At 38.3% G+C, this 25,209-nt stretch overlaps 6 protein-coding genes across 9 annotated transcripts; 1 reads left to right on the plus strand and 5 right to left on the minus strand.

The window, feature by feature from the left end:
* Nucleotides 1-1,068: 1,068 nt before the first annotated feature.
* hsd11b1la (hydroxysteroid (11-beta) dehydrogenase 1-like a) lies at nt 1,069-5,196 on the minus strand. The gene is made up of 6 exons (XM_044199104.1): nt 4,859-5,196; nt 3,316-3,446; nt 2,935-3,138; nt 2,719-2,812; nt 1,761-1,926; nt 1,069-1,591 (listed from the first exon to the last, which is right to left on the minus strand). Exons 1-6 carry the CDS (start codon nt 5,040-5,042, stop codon nt 1,408-1,410), a joined length of 963 nt encoding a protein of 320 aa, XP_044055039.1. The 5' UTR covers nt 5,043-5,196; the 3' UTR covers nt 1,069-1,407.
* A 74-nt stretch (nt 5,197-5,270) lies between these two features.
* Nucleotides 5,271-8,136, plus strand: micos13 (mitochondrial contact site and cristae organizing system subunit 13). The gene is made up of 4 exons (XM_044199111.1): nt 5,271-5,436; nt 5,910-6,066; nt 7,305-7,362; nt 7,612-8,136. The coding sequence occupies exons 1-4, from the start codon at nt 5,408-5,410 to the stop codon at nt 7,707-7,709; spliced, it is 342 nt and encodes a 113-aa protein (XP_044055046.1). The 5' UTR covers nt 5,271-5,407; the 3' UTR covers nt 7,710-8,136.
* An 82-nt stretch (nt 8,137-8,218) lies between these two features.
* LOC122877494 (spindlin-W-like) lies at nt 8,219-13,229 on the minus strand. 4 transcript variants are annotated; one of them, XM_044199108.1, is made up of 5 exons: nt 12,961-13,229; nt 12,173-12,211; nt 11,469-11,716; nt 11,068-11,301; nt 8,219-10,312 (listed from the first exon to the last, which is right to left on the minus strand). In XM_044199108.1, the coding sequence occupies exons 2-5, from the start codon at nt 12,190-12,192 to the stop codon at nt 10,107-10,109; spliced, it is 708 nt and encodes a 235-aa protein (XP_044055043.1). In that variant the 5' UTR covers nt 12,193-12,211; nt 12,961-13,229; the 3' UTR covers nt 8,219-10,106. The 4 variants fall into 4 exon arrangements, with proteins under 4 accessions (XP_044055043.1, XP_044055042.1, XP_044055045.1 ...); XM_044199107.1 differs by having other exon boundaries at nt 12,173-12,214; nt 12,961-13,227; XM_044199110.1 differs by having other exon boundaries at nt 11,469-11,751; nt 12,173-12,214; nt 12,961-13,225.
* A 351-nt stretch (nt 13,230-13,580) lies between these two features.
* Nucleotides 13,581-15,893, minus strand: LOC122877493 (mast cell protease 1A-like). Its single transcript, XM_044199106.1, has 5 exons — nt 15,751-15,893; nt 15,493-15,643; nt 15,112-15,241; nt 14,694-14,948; nt 13,581-14,001 (listed from the first exon to the last, which is right to left on the minus strand). Exons 1-5 carry the CDS (start codon nt 15,791-15,793, stop codon nt 13,849-13,851), a joined length of 732 nt encoding a protein of 243 aa, XP_044055041.1. The 5' UTR covers nt 15,794-15,893; the 3' UTR covers nt 13,581-13,848.
* Nucleotides 15,894-17,988: 2,095 nt separating this feature from the next.
* On the minus strand, nt 17,989-19,494 carry LOC122877492 (mast cell protease 8-like). The gene is made up of 5 exons (XM_044199105.1): nt 19,380-19,494; nt 19,150-19,297; nt 18,833-18,974; nt 18,389-18,637; nt 17,989-18,278 (listed from the first exon to the last, which is right to left on the minus strand). Exons 1-5 carry the CDS (start codon nt 19,435-19,437, stop codon nt 18,117-18,119), a joined length of 759 nt encoding a protein of 252 aa, XP_044055040.1. The 5' UTR covers nt 19,438-19,494; the 3' UTR covers nt 17,989-18,116.
* Nucleotides 19,495-22,631: 3,137 nt separating this feature from the next.
* On the minus strand, nt 22,632-24,285 carry LOC122878017 (mast cell protease 2-like). The gene is made up of 5 exons (XM_044200308.1): nt 24,128-24,285; nt 23,898-24,045; nt 23,581-23,722; nt 23,137-23,385; nt 22,632-23,028 (listed from the first exon to the last, which is right to left on the minus strand). Exons 1-5 carry the CDS (start codon nt 24,273-24,275, stop codon nt 22,867-22,869), a joined length of 849 nt encoding a protein of 282 aa, XP_044056243.1. The 5' UTR covers nt 24,276-24,285; the 3' UTR covers nt 22,632-22,866.
* Between the last annotated feature and the right edge of the window lie 924 nt (nt 24,286-25,209).

The raw sequence follows: 25,209 nt of genomic DNA on the forward strand, positions 1-25,209 counted from the left end.
CAGATTCAAGGCCACTTCTTGCTCTAGGAAAGTCATTTATATACACCCAGGAGAAAGTGCTCTTCTTTTTGTTTCTCAACTTTTCAAATCACTCTCTAATTTTCAGTGAGGCATTTGTTTTTGACAATGACAACTCACTTTACAGCAGAAATCCACTCTATCAGCAGGGTACAACCTCTAGGGTGTATTACAATAAAGAAAAGACCACCAGGATGGATTGAGCCAACAGCGTCACAGGAAGCCTGCGGTGCTTTTGGGGGATGATGAACAGAGACACAAAGGAACCCACTGAGAAAGTCCTGCTCTGTAGGAAGTCTGCAACGCCTACTGCGGGCAGCTTTGGAAAGAAGAAACAGAGAAGAATGGAGATGGAGATGAATTCAGGGGTGGAGAACAGTGAAGACAGGAAAAGGAACAGGGAGGGTGAGGATTGATATGGTGATGGAGGTTTAAAAAAAAAAAGACATCAGATGATTCATACTGTGCACACATGGGACCCAGTTTTCAGACCCAGACTACAGTATTTCAGATATAAATATTTCAAACCAAACTGCTACATCACCATCAAATGTGTGATACTTTGCTATTAAGGATTTTTTCTTAACAGAGGATGGACTTCACTGGTTGCTGTAGATAGGATGAAGAAATCTTACTTCACTACTTTGGCATTACTGCCCTCATGTGGACATTTAAAGTACTAATCCTTTCAGATAAAGCCTCTTTTTCAACAGGTATGGTATTGAGCATGTACTTGATTCTTATAAGTGTGTCTGACTGCATGTTTTAATTATAAACTTAATTTTAAAAAAATCATAATGAATGTTCAAAGGTTGTTCCAATCAGTTTTAAATTAAATTTTGAACCTGTTTATGGGGTGTTTTAAGACTTTATACTCTGATCACAGCATCTCAGGTTAAATTCCAGCCAGGTAACCTTTGTTGCATGTCATTCCCATCCTTTCTCTCCCCTTCCTTCCTGTCACCTCTCAGCTATTCACTATCAAATGAGGGCAAAAGTACCCCCAAAACACTTTGTAAGAAAAACATTTTACAAGAAAGAGAAATAAAGTGTGATTTGGAGATAATGTTTTTTTTTATTTGTTTCTTCTTTTACCAAGCCTTTTTACCACAGAATTGGAGTAATGTCAAATGTTTGATGTTCCAACCACCACTGAATCTCAGTTAATGAAGATGCATCCCCTTTCTTCAGTTGAACATCCTTTTTCTTACTCGCTTTTCTCCCCTGTGGACTTTTTTATGACTGGACCTGAACTGAAGGGCTGTCCACAGCATCATCATGCCCAGTGTGTATCAATACATGATCAATATGAAATCAAAGCTCTAAACCAAATAATAACCCATATACTGAATCTAGGACACGCATAATGATACTACAGACAAATGTTTCTCATGGGCTGTAGTTGTAGGAGTTCTGGATGATATAGTTTATGATTGAAGGGAACCAGTCTTTGGTAAGAGTCAGAATGTGGGTGAACCAAGGGTAGAAGAGCTCCAGCTGTCTTGTAGCTCCTGTAATGATGATGTTCAAGGCAGCCTCTTTGGCAGGGTAGGCTGGTACATTAGTGACTCCCCTAGGATACAGAAAAATACTGCTTTTAACTACTGTGGATAACAGCAGTAGTAACAATGACGCCAAATAACTTGCAGCATATCAGTATAAAAGTATCAGTGATCATTTTGCTGTAGCTGTGAGACACTTTGCGTTTGGACTTAATAACACTCACTGTATAATTGACTAACCTGACTTTCTCCATAGCTGCTTCAGTATCAATGAGCCCCAGTGTACATATAGAGATGGACACATTGCTCCTCTTCATAGCCAGCTCATGCTGAAGGGTCCCGAAGAAACCATTCAAGGCAAATTTTGTTGAGGTATACGGTGCCACGAAGGGACTGGACATTTTACCTGTAAAATTCCAGCACAATTTTGTCAGAAAGCAGAAAGGCCTCATTTATACTTTTTTTGTACTCACAGATTTGTGAGTGATTTGAGATTTGACAAGCTCAAATCCTTACGACTTACTATGATGTGTGGCACATTCTAAGCCATGAAATAGCAAATAAAAGTGACATTAGGAAAATACAGTTTTTAAAATATTTCAGTGGATTCCGTATTTCAATATTTTTCAATGTTTGGCAAAACAATCTCACCTTGAGATCTAATTAGTAGCTTTTCTGGAGCTTTTGATCATATCACATGATCTTATTCAGCAGATAGAGTGGAGTTTCTTACTAGTCCTTTGACAGAACACTTTAAGGTCTAGTATAAAACTCTAAGTGCTCAGAAAAAAAATGGAAATTTGAATATCTACAATTCAATGACTGCCGATGAAGATCATGTGAAATGATTGAAAACTCTTAAACAACTACTAAATAGACCTTGAGGTAAGATTGTTTTGTCAACTGCTATGTCCAAGGTAAAAAAAAATGGACTTCGAAACTTAACATTTTTCATCATGTTTTCAAAATGGGCTGGTCTGACCAAGTATTCTTTATTTTCTTTTCCTTGGAAACACTTTGTAACTTTGTTATGAAAAACAAAGTTCATAATATATGATTATTATTTTTTTAAAGTGAAAGATAGAGGCCAAACTATTCATTATTTGTAATTAATGGGTGAAAAGGTTTGCAAGAAATAATGTAATGTATGTATACGTATGTTTCATAGTTTGCTGTCGTCATCATGACGTAAACCTACCTAAAAGTGATGAAACAACCACTAGTGATCCTTTACTTTGCTCAAGGGAGGCCAAAGCTTTCCAAGCCATCTGAATATAGCTGAAGAAGTTGACCTTTGGAAAGCACACACGCACACACACACACACACACACACACACACACACACACACACACACAGATATCAGTGGATTCCCCTCTTTTTATGTGCTGATAGACCATTAAAACGCTGCACTACCTTCATCAGCCACCTGGTGTGCTCCACATCTCCCTCCCACATGCTGAAGGGGCTCGGGCCAATGTGGTTGAGAACCAGGTAATCCAACCCTCCGAGCTTTTCCAGAGCAAAATCTACCACTTTGTCAGGGTCTGACTCACTGGCCATGTCTGCTGCTATGTAGAATGCTTTCTGGGCTCCCAAACTCAGGCACTTCTCTGCCACCTGTAAGCAAAGCTCTGAAAGAATCAATCAACTGTCCACTGCAGTTGCAGGAAAGACTACAGAAAACACTTATGGCTTAATGCGGGCACTTCAACCAACTGAAGAATGTTTGTAATTAACCTATAGCCAGAAACGATGTACATGTATTAGTTTGAGCTTTGAGTCAATTTCACTGACCTGCTGTAACACTTTCTCCCTCCTTGCTGTAATTACTACCTGGGCTCCAAAGGAGGCATAGTGATATGCCATTTGTTCACCAATACCCGTACTGGCCCCAGTCACCAATACCCTGGCACCTCTGAGAGATTCTGTGAGACACATGAAACACACAAAAACAAAAAGACATACTCATTGTGCTGTAACCACAGATGAGTTGATGGAAATGAATAAACATTTAAATTGGAGTGCCACTGATACAGTCTTTGAAATTTTGATAACAATACTGGGCTTTGCCAGGGCAGGTATTTGTGCCAACAGGTATATGATATAAACTTGTATCAATTTGTATGTAGTCATTTATTAAAGTACATCAATTTTTGAAATCTCTGTTCTATACAACCATGATCCCCATTTCCCCCAGAATCATTCAGCACCTAGGCCTTTGCCATAAAAAGATAAACCAATCCAATCAAAGTCCATCATGTGTTTTTTCAACATATTGAAGCTTCTCAACTTTGACTCATTGGTCATGGTAACCATAGTGTACTCTGACCCTGAAGTGGGAGGAGCTGGAACAAATAGCCACAATCCTCTGTCCCATCTTTGTGATAAAATGGTCAGATATTGTGTTTATTAACCTAATACTACACTCTTTTCTGTCTAGGTAACAAGTAGCAAGTCATTCAGTGCCCTGATCACTCCTTTTGGGCCTGCTGTCACTGAGATTTTGGTAAGATACAGGAGCACACCATCAGTACCTTTTTCTTCCTTTATAAATTCAGCTAAATGTGCAACCAACCACACTTTCTCCTTCTGTTATTTCCACGTAAACGATAAGTAAAAAGATAAGAAAGTTAAGAGTTTGCTGAGATTACAGGCAAAACTGCACTTCCAGGATAATGCACCTTTGTACGTCTATAGATGCAGAGCACATCTGAAACAAATCAAATTTCATCCTCCATTTGTAAAATGCAGTCATATAAAATGTCAAAATATTGTCTTCATTAAGCTGTAGTATCAGCTGTGGTTGTAGCTTTTCACAAGGTGACAATGTTACAAAATCCTACATGGGTACATGTAGGTATACATTAACACTATACCATTGACTCAAACCATATAATTTCATCACTTGTGGAACCTCGACTGCACAATGCATCCTCACAACATGGATAAATGTGATCTGTCTCTGCTCAAGCTTCAGTCACAAGCGGAAAGCATGTCAGATTATCACCAATTACTCGCTCAGTTTGATATTTGTACATATGTTATGTACATGTGTTTTCTGGTTTTCACAAATGTATGTTAAGTATGCCCATATGTGAAATATTATTATAACAATAATATAAATATTATTGTTATAATAATATAACAACGCCCCTGAATAGACTACACTTGCAAAAAACTGTTTACGCCTTGACATTATGGGGTATTGAGTGTAAACTGCTGAGGGAAAAAAGTGGTCTGAATACACTACTTTCTGAATGCACTGTAGATAAGTACCTACACTTTACAAGAGCTAAAATCACATTAACTTTAGATCTTGCAGTTGCGTCTCACTTACCTGCATCAAACCTGGGTGCAGTCCACTTGACAGCTAGGAAAGCAACACATATGCTAGCTAATAGGATTTTCGTAAAAGTTCCCATTTTGTAAAGTTGTTTTAAATCCAGTTTCCAGAACTGCCTTGCACGGGAAATGTAAAGAAACCAAATGCCATTTATATAATCCCTCCTTTCTCTTGACATGCATGTTTGTATGGGGTGTGTTCAAATAGGAGGTTTATCGAACTCTAATCAAGCCTGACCAGCTTATCATATAGAAATAACAAATTATATTTGTTTGGTATTTAAAAAAACAATTCATTTAAACGAGGGCGTCAAATTGTGATTTAAATGGATATTAATGCAAAAAAGACGAGAAGAACGAATCTGCAGTTCTTAAATAACATTAGCGCTAGCTTTTGAAAGGGCAACTTTATTGACACAACCCCTGTGTACAGGGATTAAGCAGGGTTGTCCTTCAGTGGAGCTATTCAAATAGCCTTAACTCTGGCTCATTTTTGCGTATTTTGAATAACAGTACGTAAAAGGAAACTACACCGCTGTTGACTATGGCTGCAAAGATTTTGCCCGTAGTGAAGTGAGTATATCTAATTTAACCCGTAATTCCTCTTGAATTAATGCTGCTGTAGGTGCTAGCTGCTCGATTAGCCAGTTAGCTACCTGAGGCTAAGTTAACTGTCACTCTGCCCTACAGCTTTCCACCTGTCATCTTTAACCACATTGATTTGTGGTTGGATAGTTAGTTAGTTGGCCCAACAACTCTGCAGTAAAACAATTTTATTCTATATATACATATCCATTGGATTCGGACGTTGGCCTAAATTTCTTCGTTTGCTAACGTTAGCTATTTTTTATTTTATTTTTATAAATAGCTAACTAACGTTAACGTTAATAACTGATCATTTCGTTCCATCAGGCGACACTTTTAAGTGGTGTACTATAGTAATAGCAACATGTAATCGTGTTTTCAATCAGGTTGACGTGTTTCTGAATGGACACAGGGGTGCGTAATGCTGGTTTATAGCCTGACTGCTGTTCTTTAATTTTCAGACTGGCCACCAAGGTGACCATTGCAGGAGGAGCTCTCTACGTCGCCTGTGACTCTGGTCTGTTGGGAAGCAGTGAGCAGGGCTCAGAGGCCCTGGTGAAGGCCAAGGCTGCAATACCCCCTGCCATAGAGGAATGGATGAAGTACTTTGGCCTGGAGGTACAGATAAGATGTATTGCTTACGCACAGTTCTGATCCAGGACGGCCCTGGATCTGAGCCAGTAGCCATGATAATGCTTGTCTGATATAAGACAGAAATATCAACTCGTTAAACTCGGTGGAGTGGGCGGATTCAAAAGTCTGGACCTTGGCAATGACAATATGTCAAGCAAACACATTTGTATCCATCTTTTGTTTTAGAAATTGTCCTACACTAGGCAAATAGGTCAATGCTGTAGACACCCCTGACAACGCCTTTGATGATTCATACAATAAATTAATGAATGAGTTGAATTATATTTAAGTGTCCTGCCATCTTATGGCCCATCCCTCATGGGATAATAAGACACCTTTGTAAAGCGGAAATACAGTATTTACAGTAAAACAGTGAACAGCTTCTAGCAGTGCTGGCCACAAATCAGTCCAGGTGATTCAACAATCAAAAGCAACAACAATCATCTTACTGATACAAGGTTTTCTTCCTGAAGTTCTCTTGTTCAAATGACAATTTCAGACAATGTGAGTCATTCATATCCAGTAACTCACTTGTATCATTTATGTCATTAAACAAAGGATCATGAAATTTCTGGCACAAAAGACAGTAAAGAAATAAAATTATACTCATTCTCTATTTTTCCCTGATCAAACACAGGACAAATTCAAATATCTTCTCCTAAAACAGTGTATCAATGCATTTCAGTATGAAAAGGCAGTATACCAGCTCTAATCTAAGCACAAAAAGACCCTTTTTCTTTGGTAGGTTATAAAGAACACAATTTTCAGTAAAATAACCATTTTTAATTTGACAATAAGTACGCAGCTTTGGTTTATTCCAGATCGAATTTGCCCAGTTGTGGCTTTTCAGAAATAACAATAAACAGTAGACATCTTAGTGGTACCTAAGTAGTCACTAACCAAATGTCAGTATGTTCTTTCTACAAAATATGCCAATGATATTTCATTATGTGCTTCATTTTCTGTTGTAATTCTGGAATAATTCCCACTTTTCAGTGAAGCACCAAACTGTCATCCCTCAATCATTATTGCCACTGGCCACTGTTAAGTAGTATCGCGAGTGAAGAGTGATCAGCCGAAATGATATCTTTCACATTTCACTCATTATCTCTTTGTGCTGGTTTTGAAGTGTTACAAGATTTATTGTGAATTCAGTATAATGTACAGAAATACAAAGCATTGTATTATGCTGTTTCAAACTAACAGATCTGCTCTCTCCACAGGCTCAGCTTCCAACCATGCCTAAGATTGAATTCTCCCCTGTTAAAGCGTGGAACTCTGGTAAGAACTGAATGAAACACTTGTAATGTCATGTTTGTGTTTTTGAGTGCACCTAGATTTTAAATTGTGGTCATGCACTTTACTTGTTAGATGCAGTGATATTGTTAGCGTTTCATTGGGGAAGTAATCAATTTCAGCATCACTATTATGACTCTGAGATTTGTATTTTTCTATTGGTTAACCCCTTAAATGTTTTGTATGCATTTTCAGTGCGTCAAACCCAAACCATTGATTTTTATTTTATTGCAGGAGTGCGGTGGACAATTTCAAGTCTTTCGGAGGCTCCAACAAAAGCAAATGAATACACAAATCAGGGTTTGCAGTACCTGAAAGACCTCACCAAGTGAACTGGAACTCTCTGGACAACCTGGCATTTATCAATCTTTTTGAGTTTTGCACTTGAGAAAAGATATCACTTCTTCAAAAGGTGTAGCTCCTCACAAGAAAGAAGAAACACCCAACATAAAAGGCAACTGTTAGATGAAAAGAAGTTGTGAAATTTGGCTGCAAGGAGTGACGTTTCCTACTGTGGTTCTCTAAATGATAGTGGCATTGGTTGGGAGTTGTATTGTACATAATGCTAGGAAGCAAAATGTATTTTTTAAAAGTTGTTCTTTAATTTTGTGTATACCACCAAATTTCATTTTGCTCAACACTGTCCAATATACAATATTTTCCTCCCCCTTGTTCTCAAACCACCCAGATGTTATGAAGAGAATGTCTGTTGTGTGTGTCACCATTTGTGACTAAATAATACATTGATCTTAAAACATGTCCAGTCTTTAGTTTGATTTATTGAGGCAAAATATATACTGCATGTTGATCATGGCAGTATGTTCAAAGAACAAGACAAAACAAATGTGCAAAAATCTTTATTACTCATGACAGAATAATGACACCAATGGCCTGTTGACACTGCTACAACTTGAGAACAGGAGGAGGCGAAAAGCATGAAGAGCGCACACAGTCGTTTGTAACTCCACTTTACACAACACAGAAACACTCCACAGCACCACTAGCGGTGATGTACAGTGTTAACCTTTTTATTTATTTTTTTTTTTTTTTAGGTCAGATAAACAAACAGTACTGATTCTGCCACCCATTGTCACTTCTCTGTCAAAATAAGGTTTGAAAATCTCCAGGCACTCTGTTCAGATGATGCATGCAGAGTTTTGACAGCTAAAAATAACAGTATATTTACAGATTGACTAGTTTACTGAGGGATACACTGAATGACCCGAAGAAGGCTGAGGAAGGCCAAGACCAATTCAGCAACTAGGACATACTAGTGACAGAGTTGGGATGAAATCCATACTGCAAGCATACATGTCGTGTTTGCGAGACAAAGTTACAAAGACTAGAACCAGAATTAGTTACTGTCAAACTGGCTTGTCAGTTGATTATACCTTAAATATTCAGTTTATAATTTATGTATATTAATGACCCTTTTACTAAAAGCTGGTGGTGTTTTGATGAGATATTCATATAAATGAGAGTAATCACGACAGGCAACATTACAAGGCATTTTACACAAGTTGTACATATTAAATACTGTCATCTGTATTGCAACAAGTTTTGTTTTTGTTTTGTTTTTTCTTCATGCGTGTGATATAAAGCATTTATTCTGCCACATTTACTCTTTAGGAAAAAGCATTTTGGGGAAAACTATGTAGCGTACCATAACCTAAACATGTAAACTTTATACAATAAAGTGCTCCCCACAATATCAACAGTGAGATTATACAACCAAGGATGATGTGTGTTATGTTTAAAGAACATTTTCATACTGCATTAAGGGCAAAACACTGCTCTAATATAAACTGATGGTTGCAAAACTTTCCTCAAGCTGTCAGTGTCACCACTTCTGAATGAAAACCAAATAGCAGCCTTCATACGCAATGATTCATTGAAAGCGTAGATAGTTGGAGATAGAGTATGTACAATATTGCAGAATGACAAGCCAGAAGGCACTTTATGATTTATGTGGGGTCAAATTGAAATGAGAATTTAGCAAACTGCATCTTCATCACCAGTACAAAGGATCTGACACCACACTAAACATGGTGCAAAGGTGCAGGAGTATATTTCCACATGAGCATAATTAATAGTAAAAGTAAAAGGCTTTTGAAAATATAAGGGCCCCATTCAGGTGATTTGACAACGCTGCTTCCATTCGTCCCTTCCAGAACTAACACTAAATTTGATGATATGGTTAGATAAATACAGTACATGTATTTATCGGCCCATTTAATTCAATGAATGCCTCAGTGGAAGACATCTATCCCAAACATAATGTGTATATCATGTTTACTAGCTATTTAGATGATCCAAAGAAAAATGGCTTCAAAAGGATATTTTGAGCAACTTATTTAGTCATACTGGGATTTAATTAAAAGAATTACTTTAAGGACAGATCAGTGAGTATCTCAGAGACAACAATGCAAATGCAGTAACAACTGCACTTCGCAGCTGTTGGGCAGTGCAATCTTTGACTGTCCTAACTTAAAGTATAAAGTAGAGCAGCAACAATAAAACAAGTTGACTCCCTCTCCTCGAAATAGCCAAGCATAGCGGTGCTACAGTTCTGCTGTGCATATGAAAAAACAGATTGCACTTTCTTCTGAACAATAAAGCATTTTAACTATTCAAACCCTGCCATGGCTTTGAATAACATTATTATAACAATGAGTGGAACCAAAGCAGATGGACGGAGGCTGGAGAGTGAGATAAAGTGTCCACTATCTCTAGGTGGTTTTGACCAGGTCATAGACGTGGATATGAAAGTCATCATCATATTTAATATAGTAGACAGAGGGCTTGGCTGGGACCTGGTAGATGACCAGGCCTGTTCTCTTAACACCCTTGTCAGTAACATACTCCACTTGTTTCCCCACCAGACTCTCCGTCTCTTCTCCTGGCTTCCTGTCTGCAGGCAACAGGTGCTTGTTTTCTGAGGAGTGAAACATTATAACATTACCATTACATTTGAGATAGTTTGAAAATCTGCTTATGTATAACCCACCAAACACCACCTACTTATAGTATCCCAAAGTGGGTATAAAATAATGTTTTCTGATTTGGTTTCTGAGCAAAACATACATGAAAAGTATTAAAAACAAAGATTCTGTATTTTTCTTTAAATGTCCATCACCAATCATTATATTACTCTTTATCACAAAAATAAGGAAATGTGCTGCATCCTAATCCTATACTAGTCCCATTTTCTCAATTGTACCATTACTTCAATAATTTTACAGACCTAGAAATTAAGAAAAAAAAAAACATTCTCCAGAGTGTAAGAACCATATTATATATTAAAAAAAAAAAACCTCTGTTCCTCTGTTCCCCATTGCCCCTCTGTTCCCCATTGCATATATATATATATATATATATATCATGACTTAGTTAAGATCTTAATGAAAAGTATCATGGACACAAAGCTTTCCCAGACTAAATGAGCTATATTTTTGTTTTTACAAACCCCCTGATGAAGACTTGTGATAAATACAGACTTCCATGACTGCTGGTGAAGTCACATGGTATCCATGCCAAACAAAATTAAACGCACTTCCGAAATGGAAAAATTCACATTGCATAGCGGTCGCTCTTGATTTCATCTATAAAGCCTTAGGACAAGATTATCAAACACTTAATAGAGCTTTGTGAAGTATCATTCTGTCTTTGTTACATCCAAATGACCAGTACCTGCTTCAGGCAGAATCCTGAGGTCTCCGTCAGCGTAGTCGTCCCACAGCTGGTACATATAAAGAACGGGGTCCTTTTCATAAGTGATATAATACCAGTTGGTCATGATTGGCGCTCTGGAGAGGACCATGCCTCTCCACTCATTCTTCTCTCCGTCCTCCTTTTCAAACAGATGCTCCACAGCTTTGCCCACCAGCTCCTCCGCCCCTGGAGGTATCTTGATCTTGTTGTTTACTGTGGAGACACAGCCCCAAAGGATATACAATAAGAAAGTGAAAAACATGGCAATCTATAACCCAACTATGGCAAAAAGTGCATAGCACCTTTATTATATGAAATATCTTGGTTCACATCAGAGTCTAAAACATGAATTGATCAAACTAACTAGCTAACTAACTCACCAACTTTTTCTGACAGGACTTGTAGGTTCGACACTCTCTCGTCTTTGAACAGCTCAATGCCGTAGACGCAGTCAAAGCCGTCATACTTCACCATGAAGAGAGAAGGGTTCACACTAAGCCTGTCGAGTACCGTTCCCTTCCATTTGCTCTGGTTCCCCTTCTCGCGCCAGTTATGTTGAATACGGACTCCCAGAATGCTGTTGGGGTCCGGGGTCAATGTGTCACTCAGCTCCCCGCTACTCCGCTTTCTGGTAAAACAGGATGAACATGCAGGTCTGCGTGTCTGTGGTTAAGGTTTAAAACAAAGTAATCACCTTACACAAATACAAAAGGCTTTACGATATGAGGCTTTGTAACTTGTTATGCAACTTTCCAGTATTGATCACATATGAATACTTGCATTTGAGACGTGTCTAAAAAAGTTACTGTAGGTTAAACTGAGGCCACTTCAAATAGCCCATGTTTCTTATTCAGGTCTATTTCCAACATTATCACCATCAAAACTTATTTTATATGCAGCTGATTATTTTAATCAGAATGCAATGTGAATTTTTGTTATTCATTCCAGCCGTAAGTCTGATATTAGCTATTGGTTAATTCCAGAAGTTTATACCTGGTGTTTGTGACATTACAGTTTTTCTATTCTAAAACCACCATTAATGGCATCATGTGATGGCATATGCAGTAGCTTTGTTTCTACATACCTGCCCCTTTTCTTGGACATGCCTCCAGAAATTCAAAGGCTACTGATTAAGAGAAAGACAGGGCAATGTTCAGTTATTATGTAAGTGAATATGACAGCTGCCAAACTTCACATGTACTGTATACTACAGCATGAGGAAGGCCTCTACTTCAGCTGAGAGATTGGCCTGTCTGAAGAGACCTGTGACAGGCTGCTCAGCAGAGACTGACAACTCCAACAGCCAATAGATTAGCATGATGGAATAACTTCCTGGGTATTTCACTTTAACTACACAGCCATGGAGGTCACTGTTTTCTCCTGAGGCTGAGACTGTGTAGCTTGTCGTATTGAGTTAGCAGATTGCACAAGTCTCAATCTGCTTCAGTTTAGGATTAAAAAACCAATAAAAAAAATCTGGCTAACACAACTTTCAAAGAATATGTCAGCCATTTCACCGTATCTGACGGATTACAGTATGTAACGTTAGCCGGTTACATTTTGGTGCAAATAACTTACATACATTAGCAACATACATATAAAATATGATGAGGCGAGCCCTATAAACTACACGCTAAGTCATACCGTCTACCATATGTCCTGGACTAAATCCAACACACCTCACACTGTAGGTTTTCAGTAACACTCGTCTGTCCTAGCTCTATCTCAATGCAGATGTTACTGACAGATAAGCAGATAAGTGGAGGCGGCTAGCTACATCCGCTCTTCGGTGTCCCTGATGGCAGGTAACAAACACCAGCAACAACTGGGTGTTAACAGCCTTATTCTCCCTTCGAAAAATATTTCCATTACCTTTACGCTGATTTCATATCAGTATCGGTCAGTTCGTCTGGCAGAGAAATGTTGCCACACACCAACCCGCCTATGTAAATCTCGCGAAACCTGTGGAAAATGGGAGATGCGGAGAAGAGACTCTAGTTCCCAGCGAGCCTTCGGTTACCATTACCGTAGAGAAGGACACAAACACGCGCGCAATGAATACTGGGAATTGATGTTTTAATGACAATGATATGGACTTTTAACGACCGGAGTTAAACAGGTGTTGCAGACAGTGCTGCATGTTGCGTTCGAGTGTTTTCGGAAATAGCGTGATTATGGTTTTAGTGCGCATGATCGACATGAAGAGTACACACGCAACCGATCACGACCGTTGAGGTGAGGTCGGGATTTTCTGTGACGCAAGAGTTGCCTAAAATGTGACTTAAAGGGGCAGACAGTATAAGTGTTAAAGATATTAAGCAATACTAGTAGCAAATATAAAGTTATTATTATGTGTCTAAGTTCACTCTTTCTTTAACATTTAAATGTTAATTATTTTGGTCCATAGTAATAATTTTCACATGACATTCACCACTCACCTAGAAATCTGAGAGAAGCTACCACCAACCAAATGTGACCCATAAAAGAGTCGGTGCAGAGGAATTTACTTTATTTTTTCATTTTCAGTTTATTATTACATTCAGCTCAGTATACTTTTGAAACTTTGGAATGAAAAGAGTTTTGCCTGACCCAATTTGAATGCATGATGTATAACAAAAATAACAAAAAAAAAACATAATTTATCGCCTCATTGTTAAACAGATACAACATAACACAATGTTTGTATATTATTAAGAGCCTTGTCTTGAAAAGTACATCCCAATCAAGCATATTGACACATTACCATACAATCTAATTTACTTAATTGTTGTCTAACACGCTTGTAATCCATTCCGTGAAGGACGAAATGCGCGTGTAGACATCAGGGGTCCTGGGGTCTCCACATCGCCGGCCAGAGAAGGACACAACGCCTGCTACAGTTCCATCACACACCAATGGACCACCTGAATCCCCCTGAAATAGGAAAGATAGGAGACACTTAACAGAAGTGATGTGATTTCTTTCAAAATTAGTTTCTTACTGCAAATCTAAAATAAGGTGGCAAACATTTATGTACCTACAGTGCTGAAGAAGAACAAAATGAAGACTTTGGAGTGGCCTAGTCAAAGTCCTGACCTGAATCCTATTGAGATGCTGTGGCAAGACCTTAAAAAGGCAGTTCATGCTCAAAAACCCTCCAATGTGGCTGAATTACAACTATTCTGCAAAGATGAGTGGGCCAAAATTCCTCCACAGCGCTGTAAAAGACTCATTGCAAGTTATCGCAAACGCTTTGCAGTTGTTGCTGCTAAGCGTGGCCCAACCAGTTATTAGGTTTAGGGGGCAATCACTATTTCACACAGGGCCATGTAGGTTTTGATTTTGTTTTCCCTTAATAACCTTTGTTTAAAAACTGCATTTTGTGTTTACTTGTGTTATCTTTGACTAATATTTAAATTAGTTTGATGATCTGAAACATTTAAGTGTGACAAACATGCAAAAAATAAGAAATCAGGAAGGAGGCAAACACTTTTTCACACCACTGTATGATATCCACATCATTTGGAAATTTTAAAGATATTTCGTGTCTCTACGACTTTACACACTAACTCCTTCAAAGGTCAGTTTGGGTGCCTAATCAATGTCAAGCCATTGTATTTTATTACCGAGCAAAAGCCTTGAAAGACGCTGGCCCCAACGCCACAAACCATTGACCTGGTGATTGGAACACTTCCCCATCTCCTAAGGCATGTCTGCTGTGGCAGGATGGTTACGTTGACTTCCTGAAGCCTGTTTGGTAAGGTGTTGTTATCCCCTACATCGCCCCAGCCAGCTGTGATGCACTGACTGGCTGGACGCAGCCTGCCTCTTCTCAGAGGGATCAGCTGCACTGTTTCAGTCAGCTGGGCGGTGCTGTTGAGCTGAGACAAAGAGATTAATGGTAGAAAAATACGGAAAATGTTTTTTGTGTAATCTTAACATCATGTTGTATGTTTTCATGCAAACTAGAAACGACAACAAACAGGGATTCTTCAAATTAAAATCTGATACAGTGTAGTAAACAACAGTTAAAACTGTCCTCACCTTTAGGAGCATGATGTCATTTTCATGTCCATCGTAGCCAGGATGTGGAATGGATCTGACAGCACTGAGCTCCTGCTTTGTAGGCTCATTACCAGACAGTGAATCAGCTCCAAGTACAACTGTGTATGGTCTAGAAATCAAAATTGAACGATGACTGGACATTAGATATGATGTTAAGTCTCTGTCTGTCTGTTTAGAGAAAATATACTGAGCATTTTCCAAAGCATAACACGTTTTTAGATCTGTTTCCTATCTTCAAATCAGTGCTTTCCATTCATTTCAGTACAGTGGACCAATCACCTTGTAGAGACTTGAAACGTAGTTATATTATTGCTGCCAACAAAAAATAAATAAAATAGTGATCTATTTTTGAATTCTTACACAGGTATCTCACAATGTGCTGCTGTAAGCACAAAGTCCGCTCTCACCAGGACTCCCCCACAGTTCAGGCTACCTCGCACTTGTAACGAGGCCATGTAGGGGCGCGAGTGTGGGGCAGCATCTCTACCTCCAACAATACGAGTACCATCAGCTGTTGAAACACAAGTCATCTTTCATTATTTGCTTATGTTTATCCTGCTATTTCAGGTTTGTAGTAAATGTAAATCTCTATGTCTTCACTATGTATAGATAGCTTACCATTCAGGACAAAAAGCAGCAGTAGCACGAAGCTGATTGCCATGGTCTCTGGTCAAATCCACACCTTCCATTCCTGGTCTTATAATTTTTGAAGAAGAGAAGCTCTTGCTTATTTTGTGGTCTTTATTGCTTCAGTGTGTTTGCTAACATGCTGTTGGTGGGGTTACAAAAGATGTGGTTTTAGATTTTCAAAACAGGGTTTCATAATTGATGCAAGAAATCGGTTAAAGTTATAACGGCTTTAGAGATACTGAGGCACACAATGCTCTGAAAGTTCAACTTGCCATGCGTGTCTCCCAAAAAATCACATCTGCTGATGAACTGGAAGTTATACACTTGTTTAGCAAAGGTAAACATTGTGGATAAATGGTAGTTAAAGTCCACCTTGTCTGGAAAAACGAAAATATCCAAGTGATTAACAAGTGCAAAATGTGTTTGTGTGTGTTTGTTTGTGCGCTGATTCTTACCAAGTTGTGGTTTGTTTCTCAATTTTATCAGGTTTATATCCTGCAAAGTGTTATGAGAATTTTTTTACTTTCCTCTTTTCAGCGGGTTACATCACATTTGTGTTAAAGTATGTATAAGTATTTTTAAGAAAGAATGTGGTTTTGTGTAACGCAACATACTGCAGAATTATGTATGCAACATATATGAGATTTGCAGCTGTGTGGGATTCTAAATTCACAAAATAAAACAGTATTTTAAATGAAGTTTTATTTTTACACGGAAAAAGCTACTTAGACATAAAAATATCTCCACAACACAATAAAAGTATGCTGAAGCCAAACTTCTAGTAGGATTGTCTTTGCTTGAGAATCTCTTTGATCCAGGGAAGACATTTTGATGTATTCACTGTTAAAAACAGTCTGTCACATTAATCCACTCTCCTTATTCTTCCTTTCATGTCATTCACCAATCATTTTTGCTTTGCATTTTGTATTTAGGACACTTTTGATCTCTTTATTTAGTTTTTTCTGAGCCTTTTTGGACCTCTTTCTCTCATTGTTTGTAACAGCATTAAACAGTAATTTAAATGGTTGTTATCTTTTATCTTGTTCGCATCTAAATATAGTAACAAAATCATGTTAACTATCCATTGCATAGTGGTATCTTTGTCAACTTTTAATGTATGTATTTTGTTCTTTCTGGCCTTTATCTCTCAATGTTACTGCTACTTAGCCATATTTAGTCAACTTTATTTGGAAATAACACCGATGTAACTCCAAGGCTCTTCGGTGTGGGTCTGCGTGACACAAGCCCACTCAAACATTCCTTTGAATTGTGTGACAAACTAGCTGAACCCCAGACACTACAGTTTCGAACCCCAGGTTTGAGTGTTGATGTTCACACCGACACCAGACTCTAACATATCTTCAAGTGAAGTGTCATGGAAATCAGTCTTATGGACTGGGCATACTGTAGACAAGAGATGTACACACACAGTGGCAAAAGTGACTTGAGCCGCTGACCTTTGCTCCTTTTTTTTTGCTGAAGCGCCCCCTGGACCAAATAAATAAATGTTGATTTTTATAATATTACTGGTACTACCATTTACAACTTTTTCATTTGCCTGAATGAACACAATGCAAGTTGTTCTTCATCATAATGCAGGTGATTTACTGTACAGAAGGATTGTTTCATTCTTAATTGATTCTAATTCATCATTGAATTAGTGTAAAGTGCACCAATTCAGATGTGGGAAAATGTTTATTGCTTCTATACTTTATTTAAAAGTATTCACTCCCACACTATGGACACTGCTTCTTCCTGATTTTATCACTTTGCATTCACATCTTGGAGCCCATAGCTGCTTAACATTGTACACACACATTGGCACTTCATGGTTAGCCGAGGTTACATAGCTTTATGCTAGGGAGACATTGAGCTAGGCCTATTTAGTAAATTGTATAATGATGAGGTTATGATTATAGCTCTGTTTCTTTTCCTGTTAGCTTAATACACAGTTTCATTTTTGTATTAATGCTTTCAAGACACTGCACCTGCAGCAACCTGCCTTTCTGTAATAAAGTCTCTTGACCTGAGTGTTCTCGTTGACTTGCTTCTGTGACTAAAGTCACATTAATGAATATCTACCAGTTACAGTAGCTCTACTGCATACTACATGAAACATACACAAAGACATTTTTTTGATATGTTGCTAGAATAAGGAGCTTTGCATTTTTTAAAAGTGATGTAAATACCATTTGTGTCTTCTGATGAAGGAAAGAGAAAACAATATTTGAAAAAAACATTTATTTTGCCTTTGCATTAAAGAGTAAACACTGACAGAGCGACTCAGACACAACTGCCCCTATCAAATACAATGAAAGAATGCTGAAGCAAATCTTTGTGTAAGATTGTTACATTTAACAATTCTTTTCCTTGAGAATCTTTTTGATCCAGGGCAGGTATTTTGATATGTCTGTATAGACGTTGGGTACGTTTGGGTATTTACAGTTGGTATTTTTGTTGAAAGACACGACACCAACTGCCGTCCCGTTGCACACCAGAGGACCGCCAGAATCACCCTGTGAGGAGGAAATATCTTAATATGTTCATTCAAGATGATGTAAAATTTTAATACATTGTTTAGACTAGAAACCAGTTGAGACTTTCTGTTAAAGGACAGAAAACATACCTGACAGAATCCTTTGGTTGTTTTATATCCTCCTGCACAGATAACATTGCCAGGAAGACCAGGCCATTGCTCTTCACAGACTTGCGGGTTAATGACAGACACATCCACCACTCTCAGCTCATTTGTAGAACCATTTCTAGTCAAACCCCATCCAGCCACACTGCACTTTTCGTTGTCTTTTATGTTCATTTCAAAACTGGGAAGTTGAATAAGCTGAATTCTTCTGTCCAGTTGAACTTCTTTAGACAGCTGGCAACACACAAAATCAGAAAATAAAAATTAAAAACTGGCTTTCTGTCTGAACACACTCTTACTCTTTATCAGACTATCAGACAAATTTATTGAACCTTTTTTTTTTTTTAGCATAACTTAAATGCAAATAATTTGACTGTAAAAATGCAAGATGTCATCTGGAACTACAGGGTTAAATGAATATATACTTACTTTGAGGAGCATGATGTCATTCCCTGTTCCGACATTCTCATAAGATGGGTATTTGCACTTCTTTTCAATGAGTCTCACTGTTTTATCAGCCTTCTTGAGATCATGGGTGCCAAGAACAACACGTGTAGGTTTTCTGGCCAAGCTATAATTGAGAGGTTGTTAGTAGATCTACTCAAGTTGTGCCAACAACCAAACAAAGCAACAAATGATACATTTCTTTTGAAAATAGTGTGTTTGTATATCCTGAATTTTTTTTTATTTGATTTCTAATTACATTAAATAAACAAAGGATTTCTGGAAGAGGACATTTAACTCACTTATCATTGCAGTGTGCAGCAGTGACTACAAACTGTTTACTGATGAGGAATCCTCCACATAAATGAGTCATGTTGTCCTGCAGCGAGGCCATATACAGCAGCGAGTTCTCCGGGGCTTTTTCCCCATCTATGATTTCACTCCCAAGTGCTGCAAAGATAAGTAAAAATCTATATTAGGTTAATGTCCCATTAAATGGTTGGAGGATGATAAAAAGATTCAGTAATTTTACCATTTTGTCCAAGACATGTCAGAACATGAAAAAGCAGAAGTTTCTGCAGACCGTGCATGATGCCAGCAAGACAACTGACTTGTCTTCTTAGGGGTGTCAAGTAGACCCTTTTATATATCAGTTTGCTTTGGATAAGTGTGATTATCATCTATTTTATCTTGAATTCGAACCACATCCTCTGTGCAATGTAAGTTTGCAAGTTTGCAACTTCTGTTATCTTTGCATCATCTCGTCTGGTGCCTCAACAGCCACATGTACACTGCACATTATGTGATCAGTATGTGATGCATTAAACGCAGTCTGTCACATTAATTCATTCTTCCTCTTCTTACTTTTTATGTCATTCAACATTCACTTTTTGTATTTAGAACACTTTTAGCCTCTTGAAATCTCTTGATTTTATTCATTCTGGACCCTTTGGGACCTACTTCCTCTCACTGTTTGTGAAGTTAACAATAAGTAAACTTAAATTGGGTTAATCTGATGAGTCAATAACACTTGGTGAATATTTTATATTGTTTCAATTATTTGAAGTTTAAAATTAGTTAATATTCCATTTGTAGACCAAATAATAAAAATCACTTTTTCCAAGGCTGGATAACCAACTGGGTATAGCCTCAAACCCTCTGGGGACCCAAATGTTCTAGGCTCATCTTGTGGAAGTGAATTTGTAGTAATTGAATTGCAAGTTTGTTTGCTAATACTCTATGTATTACTAAATCTAATTGTAAACTGAAATGACAGGAGCCTTAAGGAAAGACCTGCATTCTTATCTGCTCTTGACACCTCATCTTGTTGAGGGGCACTTAGTTAAAATCTGACTTTGTGCTAGAAATGTCAGGACATGAAATATTCATACATTTGTGCACTGAAGAGTGCATGAACTCTGCCTTGGCCATGTAAGCATTAAGTTCCCTGAGGCTTTTTCCCCATGTATGATTTCAAATGTAAGCTCTGAAAAAACAAGAAAAATATTGTAGTTGATTTGTAGTAATTTCCCATTTGTAAGCCCGAGACTAATAATCAGATTTGGCAATTTTATCATTTTGTCCTAGACATGTCACAATGTAAAGAAGAAATTTGTGCAGATCATGCATTATGTTGGAAGTGTGTCACATTAATCTCTTCTTCCTCCTTCATTTCATCCAATAATTTCATTTTCATTTTACATTCAGCAAGGAGCGCACCATCAACAAGATGCGTTTAAACGATTTCTTAATGAAAAATTATTGGTGTGCGAGGCTTGAAATTCGCTTGTAGTTCTTCCACTTGCTGTCTGCATTGTGGGGAAGCATCAGTAGGGAATCCGCCATAGCGCTGGGTACGACAGACCCCCCCAGACCCTACGAAGAAGAGGAAGGAGAGGAAGAAACAGGAGGAGATAAACTGGGTCAGGGGGAGGGGCGCAGTATTTGATAGTGAAAGAGGAGGAGAGGGTTAGGTGGGCATTTATAGGAATGCCAGAAGTGGTGCAGTTGAGGTGTGGTCCTGCTTCTGAAACTCTGCTAGATAGTTTCAATAAATAACACCCCACTTTCTTTTTTGTTCAATTCTGGCCTTTTTGGATCTTCTCTGCACTGTTTGTGGATAATATTTAACCGCATCAAATGAACTTTAGTTGGATCAGAAATGCAGTTGCATAAAATCATTCATTCACTGATTAATCCTGGAGGCAAATTTGTAAACATAGATGGACATGTTCACCAAATATGATATCTGACCTTGCATTGTGGGAAATATAACTAATTGCTAAAATTTTAATAAAAATTTTACTTTAAGACATAGTTCCAGGTTTGAGAATGCAGGTGCGCTGTGCCTAATGTGCAGAGAATGCAGTGTTGCATTTGGGGCATTTCCTGTTGTAGTCAGCCACCTATCCTCCCCATCCCTGTGTGTCTTTCTGGGTGCTCCTCTTTCCTTGTGCTTCTTGTGTGTCCCCGGTTCATCTTTGGATATGTGTTTGTGTGTGTGTGTGTGTGTGTGTGTGTGTGTGTATGTCTACTGGTCTGGTTCCATGAATCCCCGCCTGCTGGTGATCACCGGCACACCTGTCTCCTATCTACTCATCAGTCTCCACAGCTTATATGTCAGGCTCTTCCTTTACACTGATGCCAGATTGTCCCTGTATATTGTACGACCACTACGTCAAGGCTCCTCAAACCTACTCAGCTAAGCGTTTGTTTAATTCAGTTCATGATGCTACATGTTTCAGAAACTGTAGATGTCCATTGTGTCCATGCTCAGAATCAGCAGCTGTCACTACTTTTTTTTTATCTCCTTACTTCCACAGGCTGACAGTGGGTGAGTTGCTGCTTTCTTGCCCAGTCAAGCTTGTTGAGACAGCTGGTGATACAAAATCAGTGAAAATTTGAAACTGGCAAGTACAGAGGCTGAGAGTGGCCGTTTTGTCTGTCTCTCAGATTTCTGACACTCTTTTGGACCCCTCCTCTCCCTGCTTGTGGATACTACTCAGCCACATCAAGTGAACCTTAGTTTGAGTTTTAGAAATGAAAAACACAGACGCAAGACCGATTTTCTTTGGTGTGGATCTACTTGATACAGCCCGCTGAAACTGTTTGTATTCTGTGATAAACTAGACGACCACTTAAACCACAGTTTCCAGGTTTTATCTACAGCGTTCTCACAACAGTTATGAAACTCATGCTCTAGTTCCTTTCATTGTTAATGTACAGCTGACAGGTCAGCAATTATTACTCAGTCTGTTAAAGTTTTATTTTACCAGAATCCAAAATATGTTTAAATGAAGTGTCATAAAAATGCTATTGACTGGGGATACTGGCTTAATGCAAACATAACCATCTGTACATATACAACAAAACACACACACACAAACTTAATAGGAAGGATCAATGGTAATACATGCTGCCTGGTAGTTAAAACCAAAAACAGGTTTATTTTACATTTGTATTGTTTTTACATTAGGGTATTGCAAATATGACTTGCTGTACACCAGCTATAGAAAATAAAACAGGAAAGAGTGCCTTTTAATCTAGCAGTGTGCCGGGCCTTTTCACTGCAACCAGAAAGTATATATTCTACATTGAACTTGAACTAAAAAGTTTTGTGAATGCATTTTGGAAAGACAAATTAAGATATATAATTTAACTTAAATACCATTTCTGTCTTCTGATGAAGAATGTAACCACAAGAAATATAGTACAGAATTTTATGTTTGCATTTCAGATAAAGAACAAACACTGACAGAGCAACATAAACACAGCAATACCTCCATAATAATAATCATAATAGTTTTACTTATAGAGCTCTTTTCAAGTAAAAACCACAAAGCAATTTCCAAAGAAATGAGAAAGAAAGTATGTCAAAGGGACATCCTGTAAAAGTGAGTTTTAAGACGAGGTTTAAAGGCAGCGACAGTGTCGGCCGACCTGATGGAGAGTGGAAGGCTGTTACAGAGCTGAGGAGCCAGTACAATATAAAACAAGAAAAGTATGCTGAATTGTTACATTTAACAATTCTTTTCCTTGAGAATCTTGTTGATCCAGGGCAGGTATTTTGATATGTCTGTATAGACGTTGGGAACATTTGGGTAGTCACAGTTTTTCTTCTTGTTGAAAGACACGACACCAACTGCCGTCCCGTTGCACACCAGAGGACCGCCAGAATCACCCTGTGAGGAAGAAATATCTTAATATGTTCATTCAAGATGATGTAAAATGTTCATACATTGTTTAGACTAGAAACCAGTTGAGACTTTGTTAAAGAACAGAAAACATACCTGACAGAATCCTTTGGTTGTTTTATATCCTCCTGCACAGATAACATTGCCAGGAAGACCAGGCCATTGCTCTTCACAGACTTGCGGGTTAATGACAGACACATCCACCACTCTCAGCTCATTTGTACAACCATTTCTAGTCAAACCCCATCCAGCCACACTGCACTTTTCGTTGTCTTTTATGTTCATTTCAAAACTGGGAAGTTGAATAAGCTGAATTCTTCTGTCCAGTTGAACTTCTTTAGACAGCTGGCAACACACAAAATCAGAAAATAAAAATTAAAAACTGGCTTTCTGTCTGAACACGCTCTTACTCTTTATCAGACTATCAGACAAATTTATTGAACCTTTTTTTTTTTTTAGCATAACTTAAATGCAAATAATTTGACTGTAAAAATGCAAGATGTCATCTGGAACTACAGGGTTAAATGAATATATACTTACTTTGAGGAGCATGATGTCATTCCCTGTTCCGACATTCTCATAAGATGGGTATTTGCACTTCTTTTCAATGAGTCTCACTGTTTTATCAGCCTTCTTGAGATCATGGGTGCCAAGAACAACACGTGTAGGTTTTCTGTCCAAGCTATAATTGAGAGGTTGTTAGTAGATCTACTCAAGTTGTGCCAACAACCAAACAAAGCAACAAATGATACATTTCTTTTGAAAATAGTGTGTTTGTATATCCTGAGTTTTTTTTTATTTGATTTCTAATTACATGAAATAAACAAAGGATTTCTGGAAGAGGACATTTAACTCACTCATCATTGCAGTGTGCAGCAGTGACTACAAACTGTTTACTGATGAGGAATCCTCCACATAAATGACCCATGTTGTCCTGCAGCGAGGCCATATACAGCAGCGAGTTCTCCGGGGCTTTTTCCCCATCTATGATTTCACTCCCAAGTGCTGCAAAGATAAGTAAAAATCTATATTAGGTTAATGTCCCATTAAATGGTTGGAGGATGATAAAAAGATTCAGTAATTTTACCATTTTGTCCAAGACATGTCAGAACATGAAAAAGCAGAAGTTTCTGCAGACCGTGCATGATGCCAGCAAGACAACTGACTTGTCTTCTTAGGGGTGTCAAGTAGACCCTTTTATATATCAGTTTGCTTTGGTAAAGTGTGATTATCATCTATTTTATCTTAAATTCGAACCACATCCTCTGTGCAATGTAAATTTGCAAGTTTGCAACTTCTGTTATCTTTGCATCATCTCGTCTGGTGCCTCGGGGGGGCGCAGTATTTGATAGTGAAAGAGGAGGAGAGGGTTAGGTGGGCATTTATAGGAATGCCAGAAGTGGTGCAGTTGAGGTGTGGTCCTGCTTCTGAAACTCTGCTAGATAGTTTCAATAAATAACACCCCACTTTCTTTTTTGGATCTTCTCTGCACTGTTTGTGGATAATATTTAACCGCATCAAATGAACTTTAGTTGGATCAGAAATGCAGTTGCATAAAATCATTCATTCACTGATTAATCCTGGAGGCAAATTTGTAAACATAGATGGACATGTTCACCAAATATGATATCTGACCTTGCATTGTGGGAAATATAACTAATTGCTAAAATTTTAATAAAAATTTTACTTTAAGACATAGTTCCAGGTTTGAGAATGCAGGTGCGCTGTGCCTAATGTGCAGAGAATGCAGTGTTGCATTTGGGGCATTTCCTGTTGTAGTCAGCCACCTATCCTCCCCATCCCTGTGTGTCTTTCTGGGTGCTCCTCTTTCCTTGTGCTTCTTGTGTGTCCCCGGTTCATCTTTGGATATGTGTTTGTGTGTGTGTGTGTGTGTGTGTGTGTGTGTGTGTGTATGTCTACTGGTCTGGTTCCATGAATCCCCGCCTGCTGGTGATCACCGGCACACCTGTCTCCTATCTACTCATCAGTCTCCACAGCTTATATGTCAGGCTCTTCCTTTACACTGATGCCAGATTGTCCCTGTATATTGTACGACCACTACGTCAAGGCTCCTCAAACCTACTCAGCTAAGCGTTTGTTTAATTCAGTTCATGATGCTACATGTTTCAGAAACTGTAGATGTCCATTGTGTCCATGCTCAGAATCAGC

The sequence above is a fragment of the Siniperca chuatsi genome, linkage group LG6, assembly GCF_020085105.1.
Source record: "Siniperca chuatsi isolate FFG_IHB_CAS linkage group LG6, ASM2008510v1, whole genome shotgun sequence".
Taxonomy (NCBI): domain Eukaryota; kingdom Metazoa; phylum Chordata; class Actinopteri; order Centrarchiformes; family Sinipercidae; genus Siniperca; species Siniperca chuatsi.

What these genes read in the sequence shown, in the direction of transcription:
- hsd11b1la (XM_044199104.1), bottom strand. Translation starts at nt 5,042, where the DNA reads ATGTCAAGAGAAAGGAGGGATTATATAAATGGCATTTGGTTTCTTTAC. An exon ending in TGCACCCAGGTTTGATGCAG is followed by an intron (nt 3,447 to 4,858) that starts GTAAGTGAGACG and finishes TGTGTCTCACAG; the next exon opens with AATCTCTCAGAGGTGCCAGG. An exon ending in GGGAGAAAGTGTTACAGCAG is followed by an intron (nt 3,139 to 3,315) that starts GTCAGTGAAATT and finishes CTTTGCTTACAG; the next exon opens with GTGGCAGAGAAGTGCCTGAG.
- micos13 (XM_044199111.1), top strand. Translation starts at nt 5,408, where the DNA reads ATGGCTGCAAAGATTTTGCCCGTAGTGAA. An exon ending in AAGATTTTGCCCGTAGTGAA is followed by an intron (nt 5,437 to 5,909) that starts GTGAGTATATCT and finishes TTTAATTTTCAG; the next exon opens with ACTGGCCACCAAGGTGACCA. An exon ending in TGTTAAAGCGTGGAACTCTG is followed by an intron (nt 7,363 to 7,611) that starts GTAAGAACTGAA and finishes ATTTTATTGCAG; the next exon opens with GAGTGCGGTGGACAATTTCA.
- LOC122877494 (XM_044199108.1), bottom strand. Translation starts at nt 12,192, where the DNA reads ATGTCCAAGAAAAGGGGCAG. An exon ending in ATGTCCAAGAAAAGGGGCAG is followed by an intron (nt 11,717 to 12,172) that starts GTATGTAGAAAC and finishes CTGTTTTACCAG; the next exon opens with AAAGCGGAGTAGCGGGGAGC. An exon ending in AGTCCTGTCAGAAAAAGTTG is followed by an intron (nt 11,302 to 11,468) that starts GTGAGTTAGTTA and finishes GTGTCTCCACAG; the next exon opens with TAAACAACAAGATCAAGATA.
- LOC122877493 (XM_044199106.1), bottom strand. Translation starts at nt 15,793, where the DNA reads ATGGCAATCAGCTTCGTGCTACTGCTGCTTTTTGTCCTGAATG. An exon ending in GCACATTGTGAGATACCTGT is followed by an intron (nt 15,242 to 15,492) that starts GTAAGAATTCAA and finishes TTTGATTTCTAG; the next exon opens with ACCATACACAGTTGTACTTG. An exon ending in TCTTTCAAGGCTTTTGCTCG is followed by an intron (nt 14,002 to 14,693) that starts GTAATAAAATAC and finishes TTCCTATTTCAG; the next exon opens with GGGGATTCAGGTGGTCCATT.
- LOC122877492 (XM_044199105.1), bottom strand. Translation starts at nt 19,437, where the DNA reads ATGCACGGTCTGCAGAAACTTCTGCTTTTTCATGTTCTGACATGTCTT. An exon ending in ATGACATCATGCTCCTCAAA is followed by an intron (nt 18,638 to 18,832) that starts GTAAGTATATAT and finishes GTGTGTTGCCAG; the next exon opens with CTGTCTAAAGAAGTTCAACT. An exon ending in CAACCAAAGGATTCTGTCAG is followed by an intron (nt 18,279 to 18,388) that starts GTATGTTTTCTG and finishes TCCTCCTCACAG; the next exon opens with GGTGATTCTGGCGGTCCTCT.
- LOC122878017 (XM_044200308.1), bottom strand. Translation starts at nt 24,275, where the DNA reads ATGATAATCACACTTTACCAAAGCAAACTGATATATAAAAGGGTCTAC. An exon ending in ATGACATCATGCTCCTCAAA is followed by an intron (nt 23,386 to 23,580) that starts GTAAGTATATAT and finishes GTGTGTTGCCAG; the next exon opens with CTGTCTAAAGAAGTTCAACT. An exon ending in CAACCAAAGGATTCTGTCAG is followed by an intron (nt 23,029 to 23,136) that starts GTATGTTTTCTG and finishes TCTTCCTCACAG; the next exon opens with GGTGATTCTGGCGGTCCTCT.